This window comes from Morone saxatilis, unplaced genomic scaffold (assembly GCF_004916995.1).
Source record: "Morone saxatilis isolate NCDOM2014 unplaced genomic scaffold, NCSU_SB_2.0 Contig23, whole genome shotgun sequence".
Taxonomy (NCBI): domain Eukaryota; kingdom Metazoa; phylum Chordata; class Actinopteri; family Moronidae; genus Morone; species Morone saxatilis.
The window spans coordinates 16,152,869-16,180,263 of record NW_023339796.1 but is presented as its reverse complement, the minus strand read 5'-3'; the positions used below and the strand labels follow the sequence as shown (position 1 = coordinate 16,180,263).

The 27,395-nt window shown below is 40.1% G+C and overlaps 2 protein-coding genes across 6 annotated transcripts; one reads left to right on the top strand and one right to left on the bottom strand.

Moving 5' to 3' along the window:
- The first annotated feature begins 3,593 nt into the window (after positions 1–3,593).
- On the top strand, positions 3,594–12,960 carry nr2f6a (nuclear receptor subfamily 2, group F, member 6a). Of its 5 annotated transcripts, none has more exons than XM_035670593.1 (6): positions 3,594–4,401; positions 4,729–5,614; positions 7,011–7,105; positions 8,578–8,909; positions 9,135–9,381; positions 10,450–12,960. In XM_035670593.1, exons 2-6 carry the CDS (start codon positions 5,346–5,348, stop codon positions 10,722–10,724), a joined length of 1,218 nt encoding a protein of 405 aa, XP_035526486.1. In that variant the 5' UTR covers positions 3,594–4,401; positions 4,729–5,345; the 3' UTR covers positions 10,725–12,960. The 5 variants fall into 5 exon arrangements, with proteins under 5 accessions (XP_035526486.1, XP_035526487.1, XP_035526485.1 ...); XM_035670594.1 differs by lacking the exon at positions 3,594–4,401 and adding an exon at positions 4,552–4,620; XM_035670592.1 differs by lacking the exon at positions 3,594–4,401 and adding an exon at positions 4,566–4,642.
- A 50-nt stretch (positions 12,961–13,010) lies between these two features.
- On the bottom strand, positions 13,011–25,577 carry zgc:154006 (uncharacterized protein LOC563016 homolog). Its single transcript, XM_035670589.1, has 9 exons — positions 25,383–25,577; positions 23,796–24,372; positions 22,856–23,059; positions 22,620–22,781; positions 18,844–18,974; positions 15,679–15,939; positions 14,781–14,952; positions 14,476–14,517; positions 13,011–13,416 (listed from the first exon to the last, which is right to left on the bottom strand). The coding sequence occupies exons 2-9, from the start codon at positions 24,342–24,344 to the stop codon at positions 13,315–13,317; spliced, it is 1,623 nt and encodes a 540-aa protein (XP_035526482.1). The 5' UTR covers positions 24,345–24,372; positions 25,383–25,577; the 3' UTR covers positions 13,011–13,314.
- Between the last annotated feature and the right edge of the window lie 1,818 nt (positions 25,578–27,395).

Below are 27,395 nucleotides of genomic sequence, written 5' to 3'. Positions count from 1 at the left end.
AAGGATTATTGTACATCTGACTGACTAGGCTACTGATAGGGTCTCTGAACTGGATAAAAAAAAAAGGTAGCTTAATCAATTAGACAAAACAGAAAAATGTTTTAATGTCATAAAAGGTTTAATTACACACAAGCATAACTTAGGCCTCTTCTTAGAAACACGTTTATTATCTCGAGTAATTCGAAGAACCCAGAACCTCCTCTAATCTCAAACATCTACTAATGCAAACATATATTCATATCAAACAAAATGCAAATTGTGAAGAAATTTGAATTATTTTGAATTTAGAGCAAACAAGGCCTCAGCACAAGCATGGTTGTGTCATTTTAAGGTCAGACCACTAAACTGAGTAAAAACCAAAAAGCCCTTTCAGATGTAAGAAATCAGTAAACAACTGCTCGAAACAGGCCCCGGGTTTGAAAGATAATACTATTTGTATATTCAACAAATTGGACAGAACCAGTAGTTCAAATGCTCAACAGGCTCAACCTCAAATTATTTCAAATTACTGCCATGACTTTGGTAAATATATGCCTCCTATTTGCAACAAACTTGGGAGATTTTTCACCCCAATAAAGCAAGACACTTACAGCTGACACAAAGTTTGAGCAATACAAGCTGAATACACCACTATTTTTTTACACTCACTGCTAGCGGTGCATGAAGACACAACAGGTATGCCTGCAAAACCAGAAATAGAAGTGACTAAAATTGCTGCAGTTATGAAGCCAGGGAGGCATTATGATGATTTATTCATTAGAATTGCAGAAATCCAAACAAAGGTTAAACTTTTATAATAGTTATTTTAGGTGTTAAGTAGAATATGTGATGTTGGATAACACAACAAAACCTGTCAATTCATGGGCAATCTGGTTGGGTCACTTGGGTTTAATGTAGATACTTAGATTATTTTTTCCATTATCAGTGAAAAAGTAGAAAGCGATATACAGGCAAGCAGAAAAGAGCTTCACTGATCTATTGGGCTTTTGGTCAATTGGAATATACACTTACTTTGTACTCAGAAGTTGGCAGGTTGAAGTTCATTTAATGTCAGGTCTAACTGATTTGGACATTTGCATTCACACCTTCAGCTCATTCGACTAATGTGTGGAAAAAGGGTAGCAGTGGTTGTCAATACGGCTATAGTTACACTGGCTGTCTGACATCCATTAATGTGGAGGTTATTAACTATTAACGTGTGTACGAGTTATTAAACCAACAAAAGATTCACTATAGATGTTAATGATATATAAATTATGGCAGGGTCAGCCACCACATCAAATTTTACTAATGGCCAAGCGTGACACTACAACTAAGATACACCACAAATGAAACACAATGTAATTACTTTCAGTTTCGCGATTTGGGTAACCTAGGTAACCTATGTTACTTATGTTTGCTGAGTTTGTGAGTTTTTGAACTGTAAGTTGGTGTTAAACCTCTGTGCTTCAGTGCCAGCTGTCTCTGTGTGCGTAATACTGTATATCTGTTGGGGTGGCAGCCTGGCAGACATCTTTTGCAGTCTTGCATTTTCTGGATTCCTCACTGGGAGCAACCACATTCCTGACTGTCGGTTCAAAGGTCACGTCAGTCCTGCCCCCAGTGCTATCTTTCAAACAGATGCACATAGTGAACTGGATATGATAGGCATGTACAACATCTATTTGAGTCGATAGTATATATACAAATGTTTTTTTAATGAAATGCCGTATAATTTACTAATTGTCAATATTCTTACTTACTGATCAATATTTTTACAAAGGCAGGTATCATGTTTTGCCAATCTAATAATCTTTCACTGAACATTTTTAATTTAGTATCTATTAGAAAGCTGGGAAAAGTCTTTTAAAGATGATCAGTAAGACAGAAAGTTTAGGAATATGCCACTGCCATATTATGATGGCGACCTGCTGCAGTTTGGTGAGGGAAGGCTAAACCTACATGTGTGACGACAGAAGAAGTCCAGTATTCAGGGGCTGAAATCCACAGGAGCACTGAAACCGAGTTAACGCAAGGTTAGGCGAGGACAGGGGACAGCAAATTAATTTGCCTAAATAATTAAATAAATATAAACAAATGTAATTGTAGATGTTGTGTTCCACAGTGACTGCACTAAATCAAGGTAATATAATGTGATTATATATTCAAATATTAGAGAAATTTTACTCGAAAAGTTAGAATCAAATGAGCTGATATATACTATTAAAAAAAACAACACATTTATTCAAATGTACCATTTCTTAGGTACAAAAGTATTGATTAATGGATTAACGGCTGGACCTCTCCTCTTCTTACACACAGTCATTTACAAGCACCTTTTATTTGACAAGCCTAATCTTTCTCAACACAAGAAGTGACAATAAGCAGCCACAGCGGCCTAATTAAAGGGACTTTCATTCAAATTAACACACACTCTCTCTCACACACACACATACACATACACACACACACACAACCCTCTGATGACCCATTAGCTACACAATGGCCAGGACAATGCTTCTCTGTCACACACAAACACATTCTGTCCTCCAGGGGGTAAAGCTGGTTTTAGATTTAGGAATGCCATAAAAGTGTTTGTGGGGGGAAAAGAAAGCCTTTAAAATGTCTGTAAACGCTGGCTAGATAAGACAACAAGTTGCACGTAGCGATTCTTTCATCTCGCCGTATCTGTGACTGCAACCCCCCACCCCAAAGAGACGCACATTTACAAGCAGATTCATCACTTATCTCTTAAAGCTCTTATCCAGGGTCATTGTGCGCCCTCCTCCTCCCCTTTATCTGCATTTGACCCTGGGTTTTTCTGCACGACAGGGGTGTGCAAGTCAGTTTGACCTCTCGGGCTAACCTCGAACACAAATCGCTGTGTGCTCCACAAAGCACTGAGAGAGAAGGCCTTGTGCAAATGAGCAATGACCACAAAATGGTAACCTTTACTTTCAGCACAATAAGGTGCTCTCAGGCGGGCTGCTCTGCGCGTACACAAGATCAAAGTGTGTTATTCAAGTGTGAAAGATATCCCCCCCCCGAGAAATAAAGTTCACCTCGCTGTTGCTTTGCTTCGCGTATTGCAATGGAGGAACTTTCAGATGCAACATTTGATTGCTTTCTAAAAGACAAAGGGCGGGCAAGAGATCGTCTTGCGTGTATTTGCTGTGGGGCTTCAGGGTAATCTGGTATTGTCAGGGTGTTTTTTTGAGGCCTCAGGGTCATGCTCTCTGCATCTCTGAGGAGAGAGATCCTCCACATCCTTCCTGAGTGTGTGTGTGTGGTGTGTGTGTTGGGGTGTGTGTGTGTGTGTTGTGTGTGTGTGTGTGTGTGTGTGTGTGTGTGTGTGTGTGTGTGTTGCGCGCGCGCGTGCATGCTGCCCCACACAGCCCACTCTCTTTGCTCTTTGACTCCAATGGGCCATATAAGGCGCCGGCACCATGGTAACCGCAGGGCTTGAATAGCAGTGTCAAATCCCTAGGACACACACACACATTGACTGCCCCCTCCCCCTCTGCACACACTCCTGCTCCCTCCCTCTCTATCCATTGCTTTGCTTGATCTCTCTCTCTCTCAAACACACACAAATAGGTTGGAGGAAAACAGACAGAGAGGAGAGAGGGGCGAAGAGAGAGAGAGAAAAAAAAGCAAACGCTGAGAGAAATCCAGCCCGTCTCAGGCTGTGGCCATTTTCTTGAATCATAATTTGATTTGTGGACTGAGAGAGAAAGAGGGGGGAAGTGGAGCACACGTCCCCTTTCCACCCCCCACCTCCTGTGAGCCATAGGGAAAGGCTTCACACACACACACACACACAGACTGGCAGAAAGCAGCACACAGGGCTAGGCCGCAAGTCATTAGTTCTTGGTGGGCAGGCACTGACAAAAGGCTGGAGGGAGAAGCCCGCATGAGTGCCTGGAGAGCAACCACAGGAACTATGGAGGGCTGAGCAGTCGGACGCTCTCCTGCTTCTCTTGATTGTCTTTTTTTTTTTCTTGGAAAGAAGCAGCACAGAGGACACTGTCACAACCAAGCACTCGTGCTACAACAAGCGGGGAAGAGACCTCACTTCCTTGTGTTGAGGATCTACTTGTGTTGTGTATTTTGGAGGAGAGGACACAGGGCAAGCCCACGTCGCCTTGTCCGCTGCTGCTGCCGCCGCTACTGCAGCTGGCGGTGCCTTGAAGAAGCAGCTCACGGCCACATGAAAGTGGTGTTGTTGTTGTGCTGACATCGACTTGTTTTGCTTGATCTGGAATGTCTTCATTGTGGGTCCCAATGCTGCTGCCGCTGAGAGGATTACAGCAGAATAGGGGAGCTGTGTCTGCAGCCTCGCTGGATGGAAGGAAGATCTAGAGCGAGAAAGGGATTTATTTGCCAGTGAGGGAAGCCGGAAACATTAATGTCCGCTCTAAGGTAAGCCTGACATCATTTCTAGAAGGATTTTAGGGTAAATATTTACATTTAGACAGACGCCCTGTATGAGGAATAACCAGTGTGAGCAAAGACACATTCAGTGTAAGGGGTGCTTTAAGAGGGCTGGTCAAAGCCTCTCTAGGCATGTGCTAAGGCGAGCTACACCGAGGTCCTTTTTCAGCCATTACTGTTGCTACAGAGATAGAGCTGGGAGTGTGTGTGAGTGAGGAAGAGAACAACAGTATGTGGAGCTGTGCGTTAGGAGGAGATTTTCACCTTCCACGTAAATTTTGCCCCTAACATCTTTCTGCCTTTGCTCTCTTTCAGGGGAACTGCACGTTTGGCTCATTTGTTTCCTGTGAAAGGGTTCCTCGGCTGAAGCGTGACACGCCGTTCGACTGGGGGGGGGGAGCATTCAAGCAGGCTCCTCTTTCAACCACCTCAGGAACTGGTCCGAAAGACGAGGACAACAAACACACAGTGGCTACCAGTTGGATAAGGGAAGGAGAGAAAAGGGAGGACATTGAAATCCACAGGCATGCAAAACTAAAAGTTGCCACAGTGAGACTGTTTCCAGGTCATAGTGGAGTGGGAGGAGACTGCTGCTCTTGTTTTTTTTCTGCCAAACACCCTCCTCCTCATCTATAGCCTATTTTTTTTTTTCACACTGACATCTGCTTGTTTAGCCTGAGGACTGTTCTTTCCCCCCCCTCTCTTCTCTCATATCTGCCATTATATGCTCTGAAATAATCAACACACTTATCAAACTAATGAGAGCACAGGCGAGCAGAAACGACTGATTCTCTCCACGTGAGAGGGAAATCACAATCTGGACTTTTTTGTATTTATTTATTTATTTTTTTGATGTTTATGTTACCTTGACAGCAACCAGAGATCTTGGCTGCCTGTCCCATTTTCCTCTGCGGTGGTTCGGTAACCAAGCGATGGCCATGGTGAGCGGGGGCTGGGGAGATCCCAATGGGGGCACAAACGGGCTGGGGGACAAGAGCTACCTGAGGGGGGAGGAGGAGGACGGCTCTCCCCAGGCGGGGGGCAGCGACATGGAGGCCGGAGACGACGACAAGTCTTGCGTGGTGGACTGCGTGGTGTGCGGGGACAAGTCCAGCGGGAAACACTACGGCGTGTTCACGTGCGAGGGCTGCAAGAGCTTCTTCAAGAGGAGCGTCAGACGCAACCTCAGCTACACTTGCAGGTGAGAGTTGCATTGTGGGTATTTTGTTTTTTTGGTTTATGATTAAGTCTGATAAATAATCAGTGGACAGCTGAAAACGTGCAGTGTTACATAAGTTATATACAGACATATGAGTCATAAACATATGGCTGCTGTGTGTCTGACTTCTAACATGTAGTTCTGCAGTTTTTTTTTGTTGAAATGCAGAGTTTTCATGTCAATTGTTTTATTTAAAATGCTGAAATGAAATAAAAAAAGTGTTGATAAATTCAAAAACAAAACATAGATAATTTAACCTGTGCATAGCTGTGACATAAATCAACCTGTCTTTGCTATGATATATTTGGAAAAAACACAGAAGCACAAACATTTACAATAGTGAGGGTGTCTCTATAATAGAGCTTGGTCTGCTTCCAGCTTGTAAAATGTGAGAACTTTCTACTTTTAGATCTTGTATGATAGGGCACTGAAGATCTTTGTGTTTTGGACTGATAAAACAAGTAAACTGGATATGTTACCTTCAGCTTCAGGGAAGTTGTGATGGAAATCTTTTAATATTCACTATTTTTCACTTTCCCAAAGACATCTGTTGTCATTAATTATAGAGATAGACCGTCACATGTATGCCACCACATACAATTTTAGTTCTATAATTATGATCTTAATGTTTGGGCTGTAAGTAACAATTATTTTCATTATCGATTCATCTTCACATTATTCATCTCTGAAATTTCAACAAATAGGGAAAAACTGAGCTTCGGTTTCTCAGAGCCAACGATAAAGTCTTCACATTGATTTGTCTGATGAAAGTCCAAAACCTAAACATATTCAATTCACAATCATACATGACAAAGAAAAGCAGCAACTTCTCACATTTCAGAGCTTGGAAGCAGACTATGTTTGATGTTTTGCTTGAAAACAACTGAAACAATTAACTGTTCAATCAATAAAAGTTTTTTACTTTAATTAATTGACTAATTGTTTCAGCTCTACTTGAGTTAAATAAAATAGTTGGCGTGTTGTGTAGTTCAGAAAACAGTTGAGATGCAAAATAACACTGAATAATAAAACCATCAGCTGTCTAAGCACGCTAACATTTCCTGTAGCCTAATGGAAAATCTAGTTTCATGATGCAATATTAATGTCCAGAGGCACTGTAAAAGGGAAGTGTGGTATCATGCTGTAGATGCATATATAATCAGTGAAAACAACTTTTTATTTACTTTAAAATATTTTTTGAATAGAATAGGATGAGTTTACATCACTGAACTTTTCACATCAGCACCTTTTGAGGCGAAAGCAGAACACACAGTCAGACAGCTGTGGTAAATCAGACTGTTATTGCATTAGCGCAAACTTTCAGCAAAGTGGTTGCCATTGTAACTGTAGTCCCATAATAATTTCTTTATGTTCTCAGGTCAAACAGAGAGTGTCAGATTGACCAGCACCACAGGAACCAGTGCCAGTACTGTCGACTGAAGAAGTGCTTCCGTGTTGGCATGCGCAAAGAAGGTATCTGTCTCTTCTGATCCACAAATCCACCATCCATTTTGATCCCTTGAAAGGGAAGGGAGGCACACACTGTGATTGTACATGTGTGAACATGTAAAAAAAAAAAAAAAGAAGAAAATAATTTATATTTTCTTCAGTGAAGAGCCTTTTCATTCCTTTAATCAGCCGCTCTTAGAAAAGAAGAAAAGAAGAAAATCAATCATAGTCAAATTTGCCTGACCCTTCTGCTCCATGAGCTCCATGGTGCAGAGAAAATGCCACACATGGTTGTCTAGGCCCTATCATGGCTAAGCTAGCCATGCGTGTCAGCTCAATGCCATGTACTAAGTGGCTTAATCTAGTGCCTGTGTAAGAGTGACTGAGAGGGATGCAGTGCTAAGACACCTGCATCCCAGAGCCTTAAGCCTCTGGTTGAAGCTACAGAAACCCCTTTGCCTTGTTGGCTCGATCAGGCAGAATCCAATATGGGGATTTCACCTTAAGTGGTAGAGCAGTGAGGCATCATTTAATGTCATGCCAATAGGTACACAGAAAAAATTAGTAAATGCAGTGCTTTTAGATGCTTGCAGATTTGTGAGGCTTTTCAACATTGCAACCATACATTTAACCTTTCATTTATGAAGGTTTGTGATTTTAACACCAACAATCTGTGTCTCTGAGTTGTTTTTCCACTCACAACGTAAAGCATGCTAATGAGACACATTATGGCTCCCTGCAGAGAAATTCCCTCTGCTTGACCACCTCCACAAACAGGTCAGAGGTCAGACTTAGCTACAGAGCAACATTCCTCAGGCTGGAGTGGACTCAGTGTCTTGCTCAAGGACACATACACTCACCACATGAATTTATATCCATTAAATGTCTCTTTTCAGTAGTCTGCCCTGCTGTCTTAGTTTTGCACAGTAATGCTGTCTGTCACAGCTATAGTACTTTCTCTCCACAAAGCAATGTTCTTAATCTCATTGAGTGCAGAATTAGTCTTCTGTGTGTGTTAATTTCGGGATATTGTAAGGTTACTGCAATAGTATGTTGGAATTCTCCTCCAGAATGAATATTGAAGAGGTTTAAATTTTTAATGGAGAGTAAATTCTCATCTCAGAGTCTTTTGTTTTATTTCCATAGATAGCCTTCATCCAGCCTGAAAAGCATAAGAATATTCCTCCTCACTTTCACGCTCTTTCTCGAGGAATCAGTCTGGGCTTGATTATGCCTCCTTTTAATCTTGAAGAATAGCTTCCTAATCTGGTCAAGCTTCTCTGCTGATAATCTGACACACACCGCTGGCTGAACTCAGTTTTAACTTTTCTTTCTCTCCGTTTTCTTCTCCAAATCCCCTCATTTACCTCCTCTTGTCCTTCACCATTTTCTCCTCCCTTTATCTTCTCTTGTCCATTACCTTTGCTTTCATCTCCTCTCCCTCTTTTTTTTCCCTCCTTCCTTCCCCTCCCCTTTGTACCCCAACCAAACTACAGCAGTTCAACGCGGTCGCATCCCACCCCAGCCGAGCCTCAGCCCCTCCATCACGCCTATAGGTGGTGCCAGTGGCCTTGGAGGCGAGTTCTATAACAACAACAACAATGGAGGAAGCGGTGGAGGTCAGCCGGTGTCAGAGCTAATTTCTCAGCTGCTGCGAGCTGAACCGTACCCCAGCAGTCGGTATGGACACCAGTACAACCAACAGGCCGGTCCAGATAACGCAATGGGGATTGATAACATCTGTGAACTGGCTGCCAGGCTACTCTTCAGCACAGTGGAGTGGGCCAGAAACATCCCTTATTTCCCTGAACTGCCTGTGTCAGATCAGGTTAGTTGATTCAATTTTACTTAAAAGGTAGAAAAAGTATAGTGTGATGTGTGTGCATACAAAGTTATTTCTACCAGAAAGTAGCATAGAAATGTAGGAGAGAAATGGACAGATAGGTTGAAGGAAAGTGTCTACATCAAAACATAAATATACAATGAATACAGTGAACATTAAAAATGGATAACAGTGTAAATCAATCTGATTAACACACTAACAAATCCACAGGTGGCCCTGCTGAGGCTGAGCTGGAGCGAGCTGTTCATCCTCAACGCAGCCCAGTCGGCCCTGCCACTCCACATGGCTCCCTTGTTGGCCGCAGCTGGCTTCCACTCCTCTCCCATGTCTGCGGAGCGTGTGGTGTCCTTCATGGACCAGGTGAGGGTGTTCCAGGACCAGGTCGACAAGTTGACCAGGCTGCAGGTAGACTCGGCAGAGTACAGCTGTCTCAAGGCCATCGCACTGTTCTCACCAGGTGATTGTTGCTCCTCTTTTTCTTTATCTTGCTGTTATTGCCACATAGTGTACTGCAGAGCCAAGCCAGACAGACACTTTTAAAGGGGCACTATAGCAAATTAAGTTTTGTGCTTCCATGAAGTTGTTGGACTGGAATGGTCAAAATAAGTGAAGCAGGGGCCCAGATATATTCTCACTTTAAGTCTCTAGCATGGGTCAATCTCCAAAATCACTTAAGCCTACATTTCCAATAATGCAACTAGCATCTTTCGGCAGACCCTCCCTGTCTGGTAAATGCTCACATCTTTGAAACTCCACATCGTTTTTAATGCAAACGTTCTGTCAGACATTTGTAGTCTAAAAGTCTCAGGCGAGATAACCCTAATGACATAACTGTGACATCCTCAGGGTTACTTTTTCCTCCAGAGCCACCGAAGACATTAAACAACAGGCTGAGCAGGACTAAGCATGACTAGTAAACTGATCTAATCGAAATTGCTGGGGTACCTCTCTAATAGATAACCATGAATAGGAATTGAACACACAAAAATTAAAAAGCACATTAAGGCCCGCAACAGTAAAAATATTGAAAAAAATTAGAAAATACTTAAACTCCATATTTGTAACCTTGAGGTGTCTGGGGAACTGCAGGTCAGTTCTTAATTTGGGAATCTACCTACTATGGCACCATCTCCTGGCTTATTAATGGAAATGCAATAATGCACTATGTGCTGCATAATTTAGTGCTGTCACTGATCATTATGCAGCACATAAGAGTTTTTTTAAGTGGTGTCCATAAATAAATTGCTGAGTGGGAATGCCTCTTTCAAAAGCATTGAAAACTTACTCCAACTAAAAGAGCATATTCTGCTATTTTTTAAAGTTGTGTTTGGGGTGTCTAGGTTTTAAATGATATATACTTTTTATAGTGTAGACATGATTAGGCACTATATTTGTATGTGTTCCCCTCAAGGGGCATTTTATCACATTATCTGATGGGATTTCAACCTTCCTCTCGGCTTATCACGACTCTTTATGTAACCTGCCCACACTATTAAGTAACTGCCTCCTCCTCCCTCCCTCTCAGATGCCTGTGGTCTAACAGACCCAGTCCACGTGGAGTCTCTGCAGGAGAAGGCTCAGGTGGCTCTGACAGAGTACGAGAGGATGCAGTACCCAAGTCAGCCTCAGCGCTTCGGACGCCTGCTCCTGCGCCTCCCTGCCCTGCGCGCCGTTCCCGCCAGCCTCATCTCGCAGCTCTTTTTCATGCGCCTGGTAGGAAAGACACCCATTGAGACGCTGATCCGTGACATGCAGCTCTCCGGAAGCTCAATCAGCTGGCCGTATGTCCCAGGACAGTAGCCCCCTGATGGACGAGGTCTCCGTCTGGGATTAGTGACGACAAGGACCCACAGGAAACCTCTTGACTCATCACTATCCATCTGTGTGGTTATGAAACTGCAGTGCCAGCTGGCCGTCATATGTACTGTACTGTAACCGCTCTATTCCCCCTCATGAAATGAGCCCTCTGTCTCCATGTGGGCCTCCAGAGAAGAGACAAGCCAGTGCCAGGCTGGATCTGTCTTGTTGCCAGCCCACTCGTTCTGGTGCCAGGTCTTAGGCCAGAGACCAGCTCTTCACGCTGGGCTCCGATATGGCCACCACAGCCAGTCATGTCACCACCCACATGCCATAGTGACTAAAGACGCCACAGTTTCATGTAGAGGGCAGCAGGACCCTGCTACAAACACATCTAGAGGACAAAACTGTCCCGCCAATGAAAGTCAGCAGAAGAGTTTTTTCCCACACTGGGCTCATTTTCCATGGCTCACCATTTGTGATACAGTGAACTTTTTATCCACACAATTGGTAATATTACAATACAGTATCATGATTATAACGGATCTAGTTAAACAGTCTGAAGCATCAGGAAGTTGCGGTCGTGTGGTGAACTGACACTACACGATACAGAACAGGCCTCCTTGTTGAAGAGAAAATTCTGAATTCACCTCTCTCAACACTGAGCAAAAAGCCAAGGAACTGATAAATGGAACAGAAAGAAAAATAAAACCAAGGAAAAATCACCAAAGTCTATCATACTATCCTCAGAGATAGTTTTTAAATAGAATAATTAGTACACAAAGCAAAGAAATAGGGATGAACAGACTCTTGTGACTACCTGACCATCAAGTGAACAATGCATTTACATTCATTCACAGGGCTCACTGTTGCTGTAGTTGAAGGGAAAAAAATGACATGAGAATGGACTAATACCTCACTAGACATCAGAATGCTTTAGTCTGATATTTCCTAAACACAAACCTCTGTAAATGTTGTTCACCAGAAACCGCCTTCTTTTTGACAACTGCCTTGTTATTCCGTATGAATTTGGGACACCTATGAAACATGAAATGAGTTTTCTGAGCATCACAAACATTTGTCTTGAATCTTTTTGAAAACAGATCCCCAGATCCCCAAACTGTTTTTCACTTGTGTTTTCAGTATGAGTTTTGACTGACTGGATATGGTGAATTCAGCTATTGAACATAGTTTGGATCAAGCTTTTTTTTCATTGAGGAACGGCAGGCTGACATCAACTCGGGTTCTAGTCAAACAAAGTATTCAATAAGAATTAGCTCAGCAAATATAGTTGGTGATGAGAGAGTTTATAACCAACACTACCAGTTAAATACCAGTTTACGTTGATCAATGCTGTTTCTAGGGGTAATGATCCCTTGAGGAATGTATTGAAATGTGTATATATATGGAAGCCAACTTTGTCTTTTTGCATGTTCAAATGTTGTTTTGGATCTAAGTTGAGATGCTAAGTTGAGACTGTTTCATTCTTTTACATTATGTAATTCAAGATTCATTTAAAACATCAAAGTATTGCTTTCACTGTTAGCTCCTAAATGTTTTTTTCTTAATGTATTTACATGAAAATACCTCTGTCATCTGTTCAGATGTCAAAAAAGAAGCTTACCTTCATGCCATTACAGCTAGACAGTAGAGATGTCCACGCTCTCATCTCTAAGCAACTGAGTGAGTCTCTACTGTTTTGAATGATATGTGACGATACTGTAATGGGTGAAAATCTGGCGGAAAAACTGCACTTGGAGGATATCAATGCCAAAACATCACACTACCTGTGACGAGTTAAAAGAAGATGGTCGCTGGTCCATCAGGATTTACCTCACACGGGTCACAAGAGACGAGTTTACAAAACGACAAAATCAACTCTGAATACAACTTATTTCAGCATATAGTGATGAAAAACAAGTAGAAGGATGTAACTCTGCTTCTTGATTTACCACCGGGCCTTCTGAAAGTTGAACGTTTGGATATTCTTCTTTTAGGCAACAACTCATACAATCACGTCGTCGGGAAAAAAAAAAAGAGATAGATATACTATTAATGTTTTCTTATCTTTGTGTTACTGAGTTTTTAAAATTTCATGTGTATGGCAATGTTATTAAAAGAATCAAAAGATGACAATGTGTCTTTTGTTATGTTTTTGTTTTTTCAAACTACTTGAAAAAGTGTTGTAATTACATCTGTATGAAGAATGCCAAATAAACACTGCAACATGTACCATGAATGTATAAGTGTATTAATGAAAGCCAGAAACAGAGGAGTGTTAACCGCAAGGTAAAACAAATTCAAATGTTAAAACAGCCGTGTTGTCAAGGAGTTTATGTTAGAACCACACAGAGAAAAAGTCTGAGTATCTCTATCTCGACAGTAATCTGCTCTGACAGCTGCAAAAGTAATACAGACGTTGTAAACATTAGGGTCAAAGACAGTTTAGGTTCAATGACAGTAAGACCAGTATGAGGTTGACATGGGCTAAACAGTGACAATTACAACAGCACAGCAGTAAATCTGAAGAGGAAATGGAGGATAAATCCTTGTTTGTTAAGCCAGGTCACACCCTGTAAATGTGCAAGACCCACTAACAAAGACCTTGGTCGTAGATTTTCACAAGACGTTTGATGTGGAAAAGTTTTTGCCGAAATTCTTTGCACTGCTTCTTCTTTGCTTGATAGTCTGGTGTCTGGAAGAAAGAATTTTAATTGAATATTAAACAAACAGTATTATCTGTAGTAGTTCAACATTTTGAGAAATTTTCTCTTTCACTTCTTTTAAAGAAATTTATATAAAAATATCAATACCACTCACATAAATTTACATTATTGTCCTGATGCTGTAAAACACAAAATTGTCCCAGTTTTCGCCACAATTAAAATAAAACTTCTACTTGTTTTCAGTGCCTATGTTAGCATTTATCATGTTCGGTGCCACTCATAATTACCTAATCAAATGTAAAAACATATACAATGCACCACACGTCTGAATTCATCACTGATTTGTCTGTACGTGTGTCAATCAATCAATCAATGTGTTGTCAAAGCCGTCCCTAGCCTGTGAGTCATAGGTTATGCAGCTCTTTCTGACAGAACCTGTCAGTATGCTAACAGTTAGCTGTCATGCCAAAGAGAAAGTTGGTATTTTCTAAAGAGTTCCCGGAGGCTTACTCCTTCATAAAGTACCCAGCAACAAAAATGCTGTGTGCTCAGTGCTGAAATAATGGTCCCCCACCCTGATGAAAATGCCAATGGTGCGTGCATAAGTCCATATATGTGTGCATGTATCAACATGCAGTACAATTAAGGGGCCCAGTTTGAGGGAATATTATCACTCCTGGAAACAGCGATTGGCTCTGTCCAATATCCCCTCAAAAATCTAAATGTTTTGTTTGGTTTGTGCAGAAACCCAAAAGTAAAAAGGATAAGTTGTAGTTGTATAGGTGGTGTGACAAACTACACTATTTGTTGTTTCTTGTGTAAGGTGTTACTTTACATTTCTTTGGCAATTTAAATTTTGCTGTTGTTCGGTAAGAGCTATGGAAGCTATGGTAAGTTAGCTTTTGGCTACTTAAGACAGGCTAACTGTGTCCCCTTGCTTCTAGTCTTTATGTTAAGCTAAGCTAACCAGCTGCTAGCTATAATAGTGAGAGTTGTATTATTCTTCTCGTCTAACTCTGTTGTATTTCCTAAAACTGAACTATTCCTTGAATTTCACATTATTATACCACTGATATAATTCCACTCACCCTTTTCAGGTCTTTGAGATGATTATATTCATCTGCGACACCCTGAAAATGTAAATACAAGTTTTTTGACTGAATTGTGCTTATTCTTATAACATAAACAATATAAAACAATTCTGAAGCACAAGTTTGAAATCTGGCTTTGTTAATCTGCATCACTTTGTGTTCTATGGCAGTCCAATAGACTCATACTGAGGATGAACTAAGCTGTTATATGTAATTAAAAGGCACAGCTATGACTATATTCTCCTGGCAGTCCGTCCCAAATTTTTCCACTCTGCGCTCCTCCCTTCTGTTTTTTTCTCTACCTGGTACTTCATAGAGCCCTCGTCCAATGCGTCGAGTTCCCGGCTCAGCTTGTGCATCTGGTCACTGATGTCATCCATTTCGGCACAGAGGCACTTATAGCGGGCCAGATCACAGTCAAACTCCCTCTTGTACTGCCGGCGCTGTTCATCTGAAGTTATCTCTGGGTACAGCCTGGAGTGGGATGTTAAAATGAAGACATGAAATGATTTTTACATTTAAACTATTATTGAGGTTGTGGCAAAAAGACAAGAGAGGAGCTTTTTTTTATCAGTTGTCTTACCAGTATTAAATTAAAATCATTTAAACAGTTGGCCAACTTCCGTCGAAGACAGTGGTGATGCTGCCCACTCTTAGTATTATTACAGCATTTTGTTCTGAAATAATATGAGTACTGTTTCTTTTAGGGCTATGCACATTCTCTCCATTAATGCTGTGTATAATTAGAAAAAGTTAGGCTAGAAGAAACTAAGGCTTCCTCTCAGATCTGCCTTGAATACTTTAATTTGGGTACAACTGAGGGGTTTTTAAAAACTGAACCTTTTCTTGCTTTTAGCTGTTCAGTCAATATTTATGCTGATATTCAGCATCTTTAAATTTTAGCCTTAAACTTCCTGCCTTAAACTACCAAAAATTATATTATAAAATAATATTCAGTTTTTTTACTAGGAGGAAAAGCATGATGGTCCTTTAAATTTCAAAACAGCTTCTACCCTTTTAATTTGTGTTTTAATACTTTTTGTTGTATTTCCTGTTTTTACGTTAATGAATTACAGAAAAACACTTAGCACAGGCCCCATGTAGGAAATGCACTATACAAAAAACTTGCCTTGCTTAAATACTTTCTAGGATAAACAACCCAAGATTGCAGTATTAACTGGCAGCAGAGTAGTGGCCCACCTGTAAAGGTAACCTGTGTGGTTCCGGTCAAGCTCATTGCCTGTGTCTCCGGTGGTGTAACCAGTTTCATACTGGGACTCCATCATCTCCTGAGCAGCAGGCCTGGGCTCTAGGTCCTTCCTCTGCTCCCTCTCCACATGATAAAGAGGAGGTTTCCTGAAACTGTCAGTCTCGTCTGAGGAGCTGCTGGAGCAAACAGGGACCCTGCTGTTCTGGTACAGAGGCTCAGTACCCCGACGATTGCTGTTATCAGCAGAGAAACTACGGAAAAGCAAGACACAAGTATTAGATGTGTGCTTGGATGTCTACAGCCGCATTCATTTATGTTGGCTGTTGCTTCAGTATTCCCAGGTCTGGACCACTAAATCAATTGATTACTTCGAGTTTTCAAGTATTTGGTGTTGTGCACTTTTCAGGCCACAAGAGCCTACAAACATGATATGCAGAGTGGAAGTAAAACGTGTTTCTTTATCCTCTCACAATATTAAGCTGTATACTACATAAAGCTGATAAAAGACTGAATCAAGAAGTTTTCAATTTTGTTGATACTACATGCATATTATATTTTACAGTTAAAAAATACAAAACTCTACCAACTCATATGTAACGTGTACCATGACAGCAGCAGAAATAAGAGATGACCTGGAGACAATTAAAGTATTTAAATCAAAATGCAAAGCTACTGCAGCTATTTATATTTATTTTAATTATGCACAATAATGAGCACTTGGGTCAATCATGTAAACAAGACAGATTTTGCCATAGAGGATTATTTTCATCTGCAGTCCCTGGCAGGTTGATGGCATAGCACAGACAAATAGTAAAACAATGACATTAACACTATCACAGATTATGACAGCAAGTTTGATTGTCCAGTAGCCACCTTTATTTCTAGGGAGTTATGTAATATGGGATGATTCTTAGTTCTGTAGGTATAGTGTTCCAGGTATGTGCGGCTTGACAGAAAAAGGCTTACTATCCAATGGTATTTTTCTTTAATGGTATTTTACAGTTCCCTCTGGTTGTAGCTCTAGAAGACAAGTTTTAATTTTTTTAAATTAATTAATTTGGTCATAAAACAGAGTATTGCACAATTAACATAAATGTCTGAACTAAATTTCATAACAATCCATCCAGTAGTTGTTGAGATATTTCATTCAAAGTCGCAAATGTCAACCTAATGGTGGTGCTAGAGAAAAAGTCATGTGATCATCCAGTTGCTGTTGAGATATTTCAGTCTGGACCAGTGTGGTAGACTAACCAAGCAAACTACTGGCCAACATTACCATCCATAGAGCCTGCCACTAGCATGGGTAAAACATTTTTACTGTTATATTAACATTAGTACTATCAACTCCACTTGACATTACTCAACATGTAACATTAACTGGATTTTCAAAAGCGAAATTATTTTGGAGGCAGTTTTACTAAGTGAGTTTAACAAATTAATACTTCAGAGGCCATTCTTTATTCTTGATTTGGATCCCAATTAGTTTCCACAAAGTGATCGCTGTCTTCTTGGGGTCCACACAGAACAATAACAACAACAATTTATAACCACACAGAATTAATAAAACAAGAAATGGCTAAAGAAGCCGTATAAACAGATCAGATAACAAGTGCAATGACTAAACTAACTAAAAACAATAAACAATAGTAGCCTACAATCTGAACTAACATTTATGTATAAAAAAAAATTTATAAAAAAGTTTCCAACACAGTAATAACTACAATAACATCTATGTGACTTGGTGGTATTCCGGGCAGAATAAGCTCTATAAAGCACAGCTCCCATATTATTTATCAGTGGACTTGTTTGTGGCATCTGGAATAATGCTCTAGACTGGTTTAAATCTTATTTATCAAACAGAACTTTTTCGGTAGTGGTCCATGATGCTTCCTCCTCTGCGGCCCCTCTGACGGGATGTGTGGTGTTCTCCAGGGCTCCAGCCTTGGACTCCTGTTGCTCTATGTTTTCAGGCTGCCACTGAGACATATCATACATAAACACAAAATTCAGCACCATTGTTATGCCGATGACATGCCCCATTAAAAACCAAGGTAATTCTCATCAGTTGTCTGTAAGAAATAAAGTGCTGGATGTCCCAAACCCTTCTCCAGCTAAATGAAAACAGATCTGAAATCATTCTTTTTGGTCCTCCAAAGCTCATCCAATTTTATAAAAACACCTTGGTTCCCTGTCTACAAATATTAAACCTGTACTCAGAATCCTGGGTAATATATTTTACACTGCCCTTTCATTTGAAAAACAAACATGTTTTTATTTAATCTCTGTAACTTTTATTCAGGGTTAAGCAAAAAAAAATTACCTCATACCTTTAGCTAATACAAAACACAGCTGTTCATTTTTTAAAAAATACTAGAAGACAACATTATATCACACTAGGACCCTTCAGCTCTGGAACATCTTTTAAATCACTTTTTAAAATTCTTTTTAATGGTAGCACACCATTTTCTTTCCAACATGTCTGTTTTATTATTATTGTTTTATCTTATATCATTGTTGGGTATTTTATTCAATTTTATTTTTCTGATTCATACATCACACATTCAGCCTCATTACAGTCCTCTTTTAATCCCTGTTCAACCATGTAAAGCACTTTGTAACTTTGTTTTTAAAAACAAGTTTATGATTATTATTTGTATTGACACCACCAGATGACCAGTGCTCTCAACAGCACTTGGCCAAGTAACTGAGCAGTTCTCTAGGTGTGACAGGGTGAGCAACCAAACAGTGTTAATCATAACAGAAGATGAAACATATCCAGATCTTTGAAATTTGAAACATTTGAAATGTCCTTTCCCATTATTGAAATCAATCAGTAAATTACGTAATTAAACACTCAGTAATTTGGTTTTATTCCATGGTTCCAACACATCACATATTTACTTACTCTCACACTCCCACAACTAAAATCAGAAAACAGAAGCGAAGAGAAGAATATGTGTCTCTCTTTATTATTATTTAACTGTTTTATGGAGAGCAGCCAAACTTTAGGCATTAATCGTTGACCTCACAGGAAGTAAGATGTGTGCGTTTTGAAGTTCAGGACTGAAACCTGTTTTTCTAATGGGTCCTGTTTTTTCAGCACAGACCATACTGCGTTGTTCTTCCATCACTCATCGGCTGTGACCATCACTCACCTGCTTTTATAATTTCCCTCACTGTGGATGCTGACGGTTCCATTGCCGTAGGAGACCACACTATTCTCCGCCCTGAGGTCAGGTGCTGTCGGAGCCTGCTGGGTGCTGCGTGCCTCTCCAACATGGTTCACCTAGAATAATATCATGAGACTGAATCAGAATCCCTTCATTTAATGTCAGTTTGTTCCATCACAGTGCAGATCATTTAGGACAGAAAATCAACAATAACAATAAATACAAATGATGTCATCTGTGTGTCTTTCAGTACTAAACATTTTGCCAGATTTAGCATCATGATATATAGGAGAAACCCCTCAAGAGGAATCAAATGCATATTTTTTGCTGGAAAGAAAGAATCTTTTCTGCACTAAATCTGTCACATAAGTAACATAAGTGGAAGGTTCTCAAACTGTGCTCAAAAACACTTGAGGAGAGAGGCTCTGTCACTGCCAGACATATTTGCATGTAGCCAGACAGATACAACGACAAACACACACACACACACACCACACACACACACATACCAAACTTGCTACAGTGTGGCACACTGCAGTAAAAAAAAAAAAAAAACTCTAATATCCATCCAGTCCCTTCCGGGATGATCAGGGTTTCACCTCAAATCCAGCAATTCTCAGAACCAATTAATTGGAAGGACACACACAAAACCCATTTTCGGTACTGTTTCTGACATGAAACGCACGTTACCAGTGGAGGAGTATGTGTGTGTATGCATGTGCGCATGTGTTACATCATAGGAATGCTGAGAAAGGTTGAAACAGGAGTGAAATCAGTGGAACAAACATTTCTACTGTTCCATCTTTCTGAACTATCAGGTAAACATGCAGCAGAGCACTGTTGTTCTTTACTTTAGAAAAAACAGCACAATGTGCTTATCAAACACAGCAATGTTACAACCCTCTAACAGCCACAGAAATGGGACAAAAGATTTAAAAGAACATATGATATCAAACACTAAAACTGCATTATGTTTCATGTAATCCACTGTCATACTGTATAATGCATAATTAATGATTCCTAGTCTGTGGCCTATTTCTGGATCCCAGTGTAGTTGCACAGGATGACAATCTAGTTAGCTGATGCGAATGTCTGGAAAAAGCAGCCTGTGAAATAGATCTCATAAATGTGGAGTCGGAGGATGATCCTCTATGTGGAAAAAAACCTCCCAGAGAACTGCAGGGAATCTGATCCGCTGCAGCAGAAAGATGCTGTGACAGCCGCAGCTTTGTACAATTTGAGTGTTTTTAATTCCTGTGCTGTTCAGTCCAGTCAGTATTTGTGAAATCCAAATAAATGAGAAGTGATCTAAAGATGGAGATAGGGAGATTTCAGCTGCAACTAATGATTATCTTCTTGATTAATCATTTATAATCATCTATAAAATACCAATATATTGTGAAAAATGGCCCTCAGTATTTTCCAGAGCCCAAGGGGACACATTTAACAAGCTGGTGCTAGCAAATATTTGGCAGAGTGACTCTAATCCATTATTAAATTTGTTGCGGATTAATTTTCAGTTGATCAACTAAATAATTAATGTAATAATTGTTTCAGCTCTACACCCAAAAGTGATGTTGTAAGATTGCTAAAGAAATCCAAACATTTCTAATTTACAGTGAAAAAGCAACAAATCCTCAATTCAAAGACTGCGATTAGCAAATTATTTTTGTTGTCGTATTTGATTAATCATTTTGGCATTTTATTTCTTTATAGTTCTGCAACATAAAATAAATCAACATCTTAGTAGGAGCTGCACACTCATCAGATTAGTTTATAGTCTTAGTTCGGTTCTCCTCTGACTCTTTGGGAGTTGCCTGTGTTGATAAATATTAATAGGACTGTCCTATTCAACACAATCAACATACAGTTTTCCAGCATTATGCAGTGTTTGCTTTTAATCTAGTTATACTACATTCTCGTCTCTTAGTTATCACCCTTTTACAGTTCTGTTAAAAAGAAACAGCACAAAACACAAGGAAATTACTTCTTTGCCAGGGGTCTGAACTGCAGCGGTGTGTAGCAGTCCCTTCACACACTGAATCATTTAGCGCCACCACACTCTGTAGGGATTCACACAGCAACACTGAGGCAACTCAACCCTTTTTATACATTATACATGCCACATACATTATATATGCCTCCCTGCAAGGCAAGCATCTTCACTGCAATACAAGAGTGCCCCAGAATAGGGCCGGCATTTCGATGAAGCATTTCGCTACTTTGCAGTGGTAGGCAGTATGTAGGCCAAGGCCTCGCTAGATGAACTGATTGAATATGTTTCTTCCCTTTCCATAATGAGTCATGGTGGACATGATACATTCATAGTATGCTGCTACTCTAGTAGATTAATCACTGCTAAATGCCACACAAGGCTACTGCTGTGAAGTAAAAACAGCTCAGCTTTCAGGGGGCTCTACAGCACCAGCTAAATGCTGGAGCACTGATGGTCTGGGACGGTGGATCTCGGTATAATGTAAGACACACAAAATGATGTATATTGTTTCAGAATGTTCTCTAACATGGGAAATACTGGATACGCTCAGTTCTTCAGGTCTAAAAATCCTTCAAATTAAATAATCTAAGAAGAAAAATCACTCAGCTTGAACTCACAACCTGTGATGAAGGGTAACAGGTAGGAAGTGAACTGCAGTCTACAGAGGAGTTGGACACTTTGTACACCCACATTCATCCACAATGTAACAGCATCACACAACTTCGACCTTGTTTACTTCTAACAAACTACCAATACTGTCATTTTTCTGTAGAGAGTCATTACTCACAAGAGGTCACTCATTAGAAAAAAAAAACGTTTTTGCCACTTCCCACAGGATGTTTTGACACTTTGACCCACTGCCTCAGTCTGTGGGTCTGCAGTTTTTAAAACTATGTTACTATTAGATTTTCCCAAATTATTTTTGTGCCCTGAATGATGTATAGTGTACCTCTCTAATGTTTTTGATTAATAATATAGAGAATAGTAAAAAAAATAATGGTTAATTCCAAGTGCTATGAAAAGTTTATTAATAAATATCTGTTGAAATATTATATTTGTTTCCAACCTACATGCTTATAAAAAAGTTTGTATTTATTTATTTTTAATTATTTAGTAAGAAATACAATGTTGCCACATTTCAATCTTCTACCTTATTTACTATACTGCTTTTGTCACATAGTGCTTGTTTCCTTTAAGATAAGGTGATCATGAATGTGTGCAGCAAATGCATGTGTCATAATACCTATTCAAACAACCTGAAATTTTAAAGCTGGCTCTTACCTATGAAGTACATTACTTTAAAACTCTCTATGGCCTGTTTGATTTCACAGGAAATCACATAAAGTTGCTTGTCACCCAATTTTACATGGTTTCTGTGCAGCTTTTATCACTTGTCTGGTTAATGATCAGTCAGAGTGAAACCTGGGTGTGCCGAAGATAAACAGCAGTCTTCTCTGAGTAAACAGCAGCAGGTAACGTGAGTTTGTGAAACTTAATGTTCATTGGGCAGAAGGGAGAAACTTTACAATGTGCATATATTAGCAGTGAGCTTTACGCCTGCCGGTACCTTGAAAAGAGCTGATATGAGATTGTAAGCAGCTTTTGTTTCTTTATCTGGCTACACAAAAGCAGAACTAAATATAAACCACAAGTCTTTTATGGACTTACTGTAAGTAGTATATACTCAGTCATTCACACAATGCAATCCCCATTCATTCTCCGATAAAATATGATGAAGAAATACATAATAAAACACATTACTCACCCAATCCTGTACATCCTGCCCCTCTGACGGCCTGACCCGCGGCTCGTCCCAGTAGATGTTGGCTTTGCCGTGGCGCCAAATCTTGCTGCGGGTCTTGTAGGCGTAGTAAGCAGACAGGGACAGGGCCAACACCACCATCAGACCCAACACTAACGCAACTGCCTGAGGAAAGAATGTAAATTATGTATCAAAATAGAATAAAATCGAATTGAACAAAATATAATAATCCTACTAACCTCCTCGGGGTCCATGTAGCAGTAGTGGTGCAGGTATTGATTGTACATAGGGAACCCCCCTGGAAAACCGGCCCCCACGCTGCCGCTGAGGCTGGGACTGCCCTGGATGTTCTGGCACATCATTAGCATGGGATTGTACAGCATGCTCTGTGAGCTCTGAGACATCGGGTTCACCCCGATCACAAAGATGATGTCGATGATGCCCTTGAAATCAAAACAGAGGCACATTTAATCGAAGTAATAATTTAAATACCTTCAATATTATCTTTGAATGACGCTGCCAAGGCAACATATTAAAAAACACAGAATTCTCATAAGATAACTGTAATACACGTAGCAGATACTAGTTCATATCCCAACTTCTATGCTTAGTTTAGTATCATGTCTGAATTACTTCCTTAAAGGTCCAGTGTGTAACATTTAGAGGATCTATTGGCAGAAATGGAATATAATATTCATTAGTATGTTTTTATTAGTGTGGAATCACCTGAATATAGTAAATCTGTATGTTTTTTAAAACCTTAGAATGAAGCAGTTTCTTATTTACAGACGCCATGGGTCGCCTTCTATGGAGCCATGTTGAGCTGCCATGTTCTACAGTAGCCCAGAATAGACAAACCAACACTGCTCTAGATAGGGGTGTTTCCTACACTGCTAGATGCCAGTAAATCTTACACACTCTACCTTTAATGTGTTGTATTTATTTCCTGAAACAGGATGTTGGGGTGAGAGGTGACACATCAAGTTTAGTAAATTAAGTAAAGTAAAAGAAATTATACAACTGAACCAAGATGATGGTGTGCTATTACCACTACTATTTCCACCTAGATAATCGTCCCCTATCTGCAACATGTTGTTCTGTGTGTGAAGTTTAAAGTCGTCCTCACAAGTGAAGGGAATCATTCATTGACTGACACATTTGATATTTTGTGAGACTCACCTGAAGGACAGCTAAGATGATATCACTAATGAACACAGTGAGGTAGAACCTGCATCCCCGCATGATCCGTGATCGTGAGAAACTCCCCACCAGGAACCCCAGTGAAACCAGGAAGTTAATGGCCACCATGGAAATCATCGCAGCCTTTGCAGACTGTGGCGTCATGTAAGAGCTACCGTAGCCGTAGCTGCCCCCGTAATATCCCAACTCCGTACCTGCGACGCCCCCTGCAGCCCCAAAACCATAGCCCCCATACCCAAATCCATTCATGTCCCACACCAAGGTGGAAGCCACGCAGGCGAAGATGAGGAAACACATGAGTACTGTAGCTCCTTGGAAGGTTTTGACGAAACCAGGAGGAGAAAACCAGCGGTAGAAGTGTTGAGGCCTCTCCTCCATGTAGTAGGAGTCTGGAGGGACATTATAGGTGTAGGGGACATACTGGCTCTGGGGGGAATGAACACTCCTTGAAGGGTAGAAGCCTTGGGAGGTGGTGCTGTAAGGCGGGCTGTACACAGGGGGGCTATCGTAGTACCGTGGCTCATACATGGTTTAGGGGATGTTACTGCAATTTCACCTGGAAGAGGGAGTAAAAGATTTAGATAAGATTTAATCAATTCATGGTAGAAGCAGTGTCCTTGTAACATGTTACACTATCATTATATCACTTATGTTTCAGCACCACAAAATAATGCATTTAACAGCAGCTTTGAAGGTGGCAAATCTTAACCTTGTGTCTCAACCCTCTGGAGTGATGCCTTGAGTACACTGACTCTTAAAATTGAAAATGTGAATGCAGAAAATAAAATAACTTTACTTTAAATGCCTGTCCCTTAGTCCTTTCAGCACTTTTGTTCATTATAATGTAACTAGTTTTTCTTTTAAGCACAGCAGGCACCCATTCTGCCCTTCATTCACCTCAGCCCATCCCTGAACCCTCTCTCTGGTGTCGCTGACCCACACTTCATCACTCCAGAGGAACTCAACCCAACAGGCTTCAATAATTCAGACAGACAGCAGATAAGAGGCGAGCCGGGGCAGCCATGCGGGGTGTTTACTGCAGGGGGAGAACCAGACCAGACCTGTTCCTTCTCTGTACCGCATCTACTGTGTGTTAGCTGTGTGCACCTGCTCAGTGTGTCAGCCCACTGAGAGAAAAGGAGAAGCTACAAAACAAGCCCAGTCAGCCGTGGCAGAGCTGTTTGGGTTTTTTTTGATCAATTGCAGAGTTTATATAACATTTCAAATGTGGCCTCAGAGTCAGTAAGAACAACAAAACAAAAATAACTTCTCAATTTGTAAAATGTAACTTTGCTCTACTCAACTTTTGAACTGTGTACATTCATTCATGCTGTTATACATAGAAAAAAAACAAATATTTAGCTTCTGTCCACTTTTAATTGCAAGTGTAAGATCTGATCACTTTATGTGTCAAATGCCTTAACGTCCAATATTGATACTTTAAAGTCTTCTTTAAACATTCAAAAGGTCAGATCATTGAACACAAATAAAAGGACATATTCATTAAAACCTTATAACAACTTTAACATTTAAATTATTAGCTAGGACTAGTATTACACACCTTACCCAATTTTCACCTTTGCACCTGTCCATCCATGTGAGGCTCCCTTCTCACAGCACACAGTCCGCTTTATACCTCATCGACGGTCATAAACTTCGTTATTTTCCATTATGGATTCGTTTTGCTAACAAGAAAACCCGTAAATGAAACCTACCGAGCTGCCTGACTCACTGCGGGCCCCGCCGAGCAACCAGTGCTGTGTCTCCGCAGGAGCAGAGTTCACCTGCTGCTGACCTGACGGCTCCCACGTGTTCTCTGATAGACAGTTTATAGGCTGCAGCTCCGTTCACATGAAACATTAAAGACTGCATGTTAACTATACTGTCTGTCCGGTTAATGCAGCTACTGCGTCTGTTTAAAGTTTATTAATGTTTTGATGTTTACTATACATGATGGCTTGATTGTTATAATAATAATGATTTTAGTTAATATTATAGTTGCATAGTTATTATCTGTAGATGGTCATACAGTGAAGCAATTGCCTATGCATTAAGGGTAATTAGAACTGAAACAATAAGTCTATTAATTGATTAGTGGATCAACAGAAGAATTACTATTCATAATAATTGATTAAGTCATTTTTTAAGCAGATAAAAGCCAAACATTACCAAGATCGGGCTTCTAAATTGTGAGGATTTGTCTTCTTTTGTCTCATGTAAAAGTAAACATTAATATATTCTGGACTCTCTGGAGTTATGGAGTGACACAGTGTTTTCTGACATTTTATACTACAAACTATTAATTAAGAAAATAACCTGAAGATTAATGAGTATGAAAGTAATCTTTATAGTTGCAGTCCAGAAGGTAATTAAGTTTTGTAGCGTTAATGCTATACTGAAAGCAGGCCAGCATTGAGGCCACTGCCACCCCTAAAAAAATCCTGGCCACCCCAGATAACGTTAAAAAATGGAAAATAATTTAATGATCTGTTATAAGATCAATGAAAAAATCCATATTTACATATAATATTTGGGAAAATGTGTGGAAATCAGCATATATTTCTGCCACCCCTTAAAGTCTCCATGCCACCCTTTTGCAATCCCATGAATATTTCTCTTGATCTGCCCCTTTGGCCAACAGATATAGTCCAACATTGGTGTACTGCTGTTTTTTTCCCCACAACATTAAACATTACAACTGAGGCTTCACTGTCCTCCTCGTGTCCAGATCACTTTACAACAGCTATCAGTCCGCAGAAAACATTATTGTCCTTAATGCTGCTGTACTAAAACACCCAAATGACCATTATCATTGTCCACACAACAGAACAGTAAAGAAAAGAAAAACACTTTGATAATGTCATCTTGATAAACACTGATGTAAGTGAGGTGACTGTCGCTGCTGTATCCACACAGAAAAACAGGTCAGTGTACAGCACTAATTATAATGCACACACAGCAAACGTTAACAGACAGGTAATGTAGGGGAGTTTGTCCTAATAGCAGTTGACTCGATGAGAATCACAATATAGACTATTATTATGTCACCACATTACCAAGATGTTTTCTGAGTGTCTGTAACAGATCCTGTCTGGGGACTGGCCAGACAAATCAACAACACTGTTGTTCAGGTACAATGAAACACAAACCCTGTATATTCCTCTGCAATTCAAAGTATTTAAAGGAGGGTTTTAACAAGTAATAGAAGATTTTCAGATTTCAAGCTCTGTGGTTTCCTGAAAGGGTGAATTGTGTCACTTAACATACTGTTTTGGCTTCTTGGACTCCAACCTGCTGTCTAAAATATACATCCAGAGGACCGACACAGTGTCCAACAGTCAAATCCAAACAGTGATTAAAATGTATCTTTAGTGTTTTTCTATCACACAAATTGCTTTCTGGTGTTTTGTTGTGAGCAATATACCTGTAGCTGAAAAAAATATATCAATAACAAATATTTGTACAGTCTGTTTACTGAGCCTGACAGAGTTTTCAACAATTTAAAAGACCCACAATTTTATCCATCTGAAAATATATTTTTTTCTGAAGCTATAGAATAAATTACAAAGCTAAAGGATA

What these genes read in the sequence shown, in the direction of transcription:
- nr2f6a (XM_035670593.1), top strand. Translation starts at nt 5,346, where the DNA reads ATGGCCATGGTGAGCGGGGGCTGGGGAGATCCCAATGGGGGCACAAAC. An exon ending in AACCTCAGCTACACTTGCAG is followed by an intron (nt 5,615 to 7,010) that starts GTGAGAGTTGCA and finishes TTATGTTCTCAG; the next exon opens with GTCAAACAGAGAGTGTCAGA. An exon ending in AACTGCCTGTGTCAGATCAG is followed by an intron (nt 8,910 to 9,134) that starts GTTAGTTGATTC and finishes ACAAATCCACAG; the next exon opens with GTGGCCCTGCTGAGGCTGAG.
- zgc:154006 (XM_035670589.1), bottom strand. Translation starts at nt 24,344, where the DNA reads ATGTATGAGCCACGGTACTACGATAGCCCCCCTGTGTACAGCCCGCCT. An exon ending in TCATCTTAGCTGTCCTTCAG is followed by an intron (nt 23,060 to 23,795) that starts GTGAGTCTCACA and finishes TTTGATTTCAAG; the next exon opens with GGCATCATCGACATCATCTT. An exon ending in GCTACATGGACCCCGAGGAG is followed by an intron (nt 22,782 to 22,855) that starts GTTAGTAGGATT and finishes TTCTTTCCTCAG; the next exon opens with GCAGTTGCGTTAGTGTTGGG.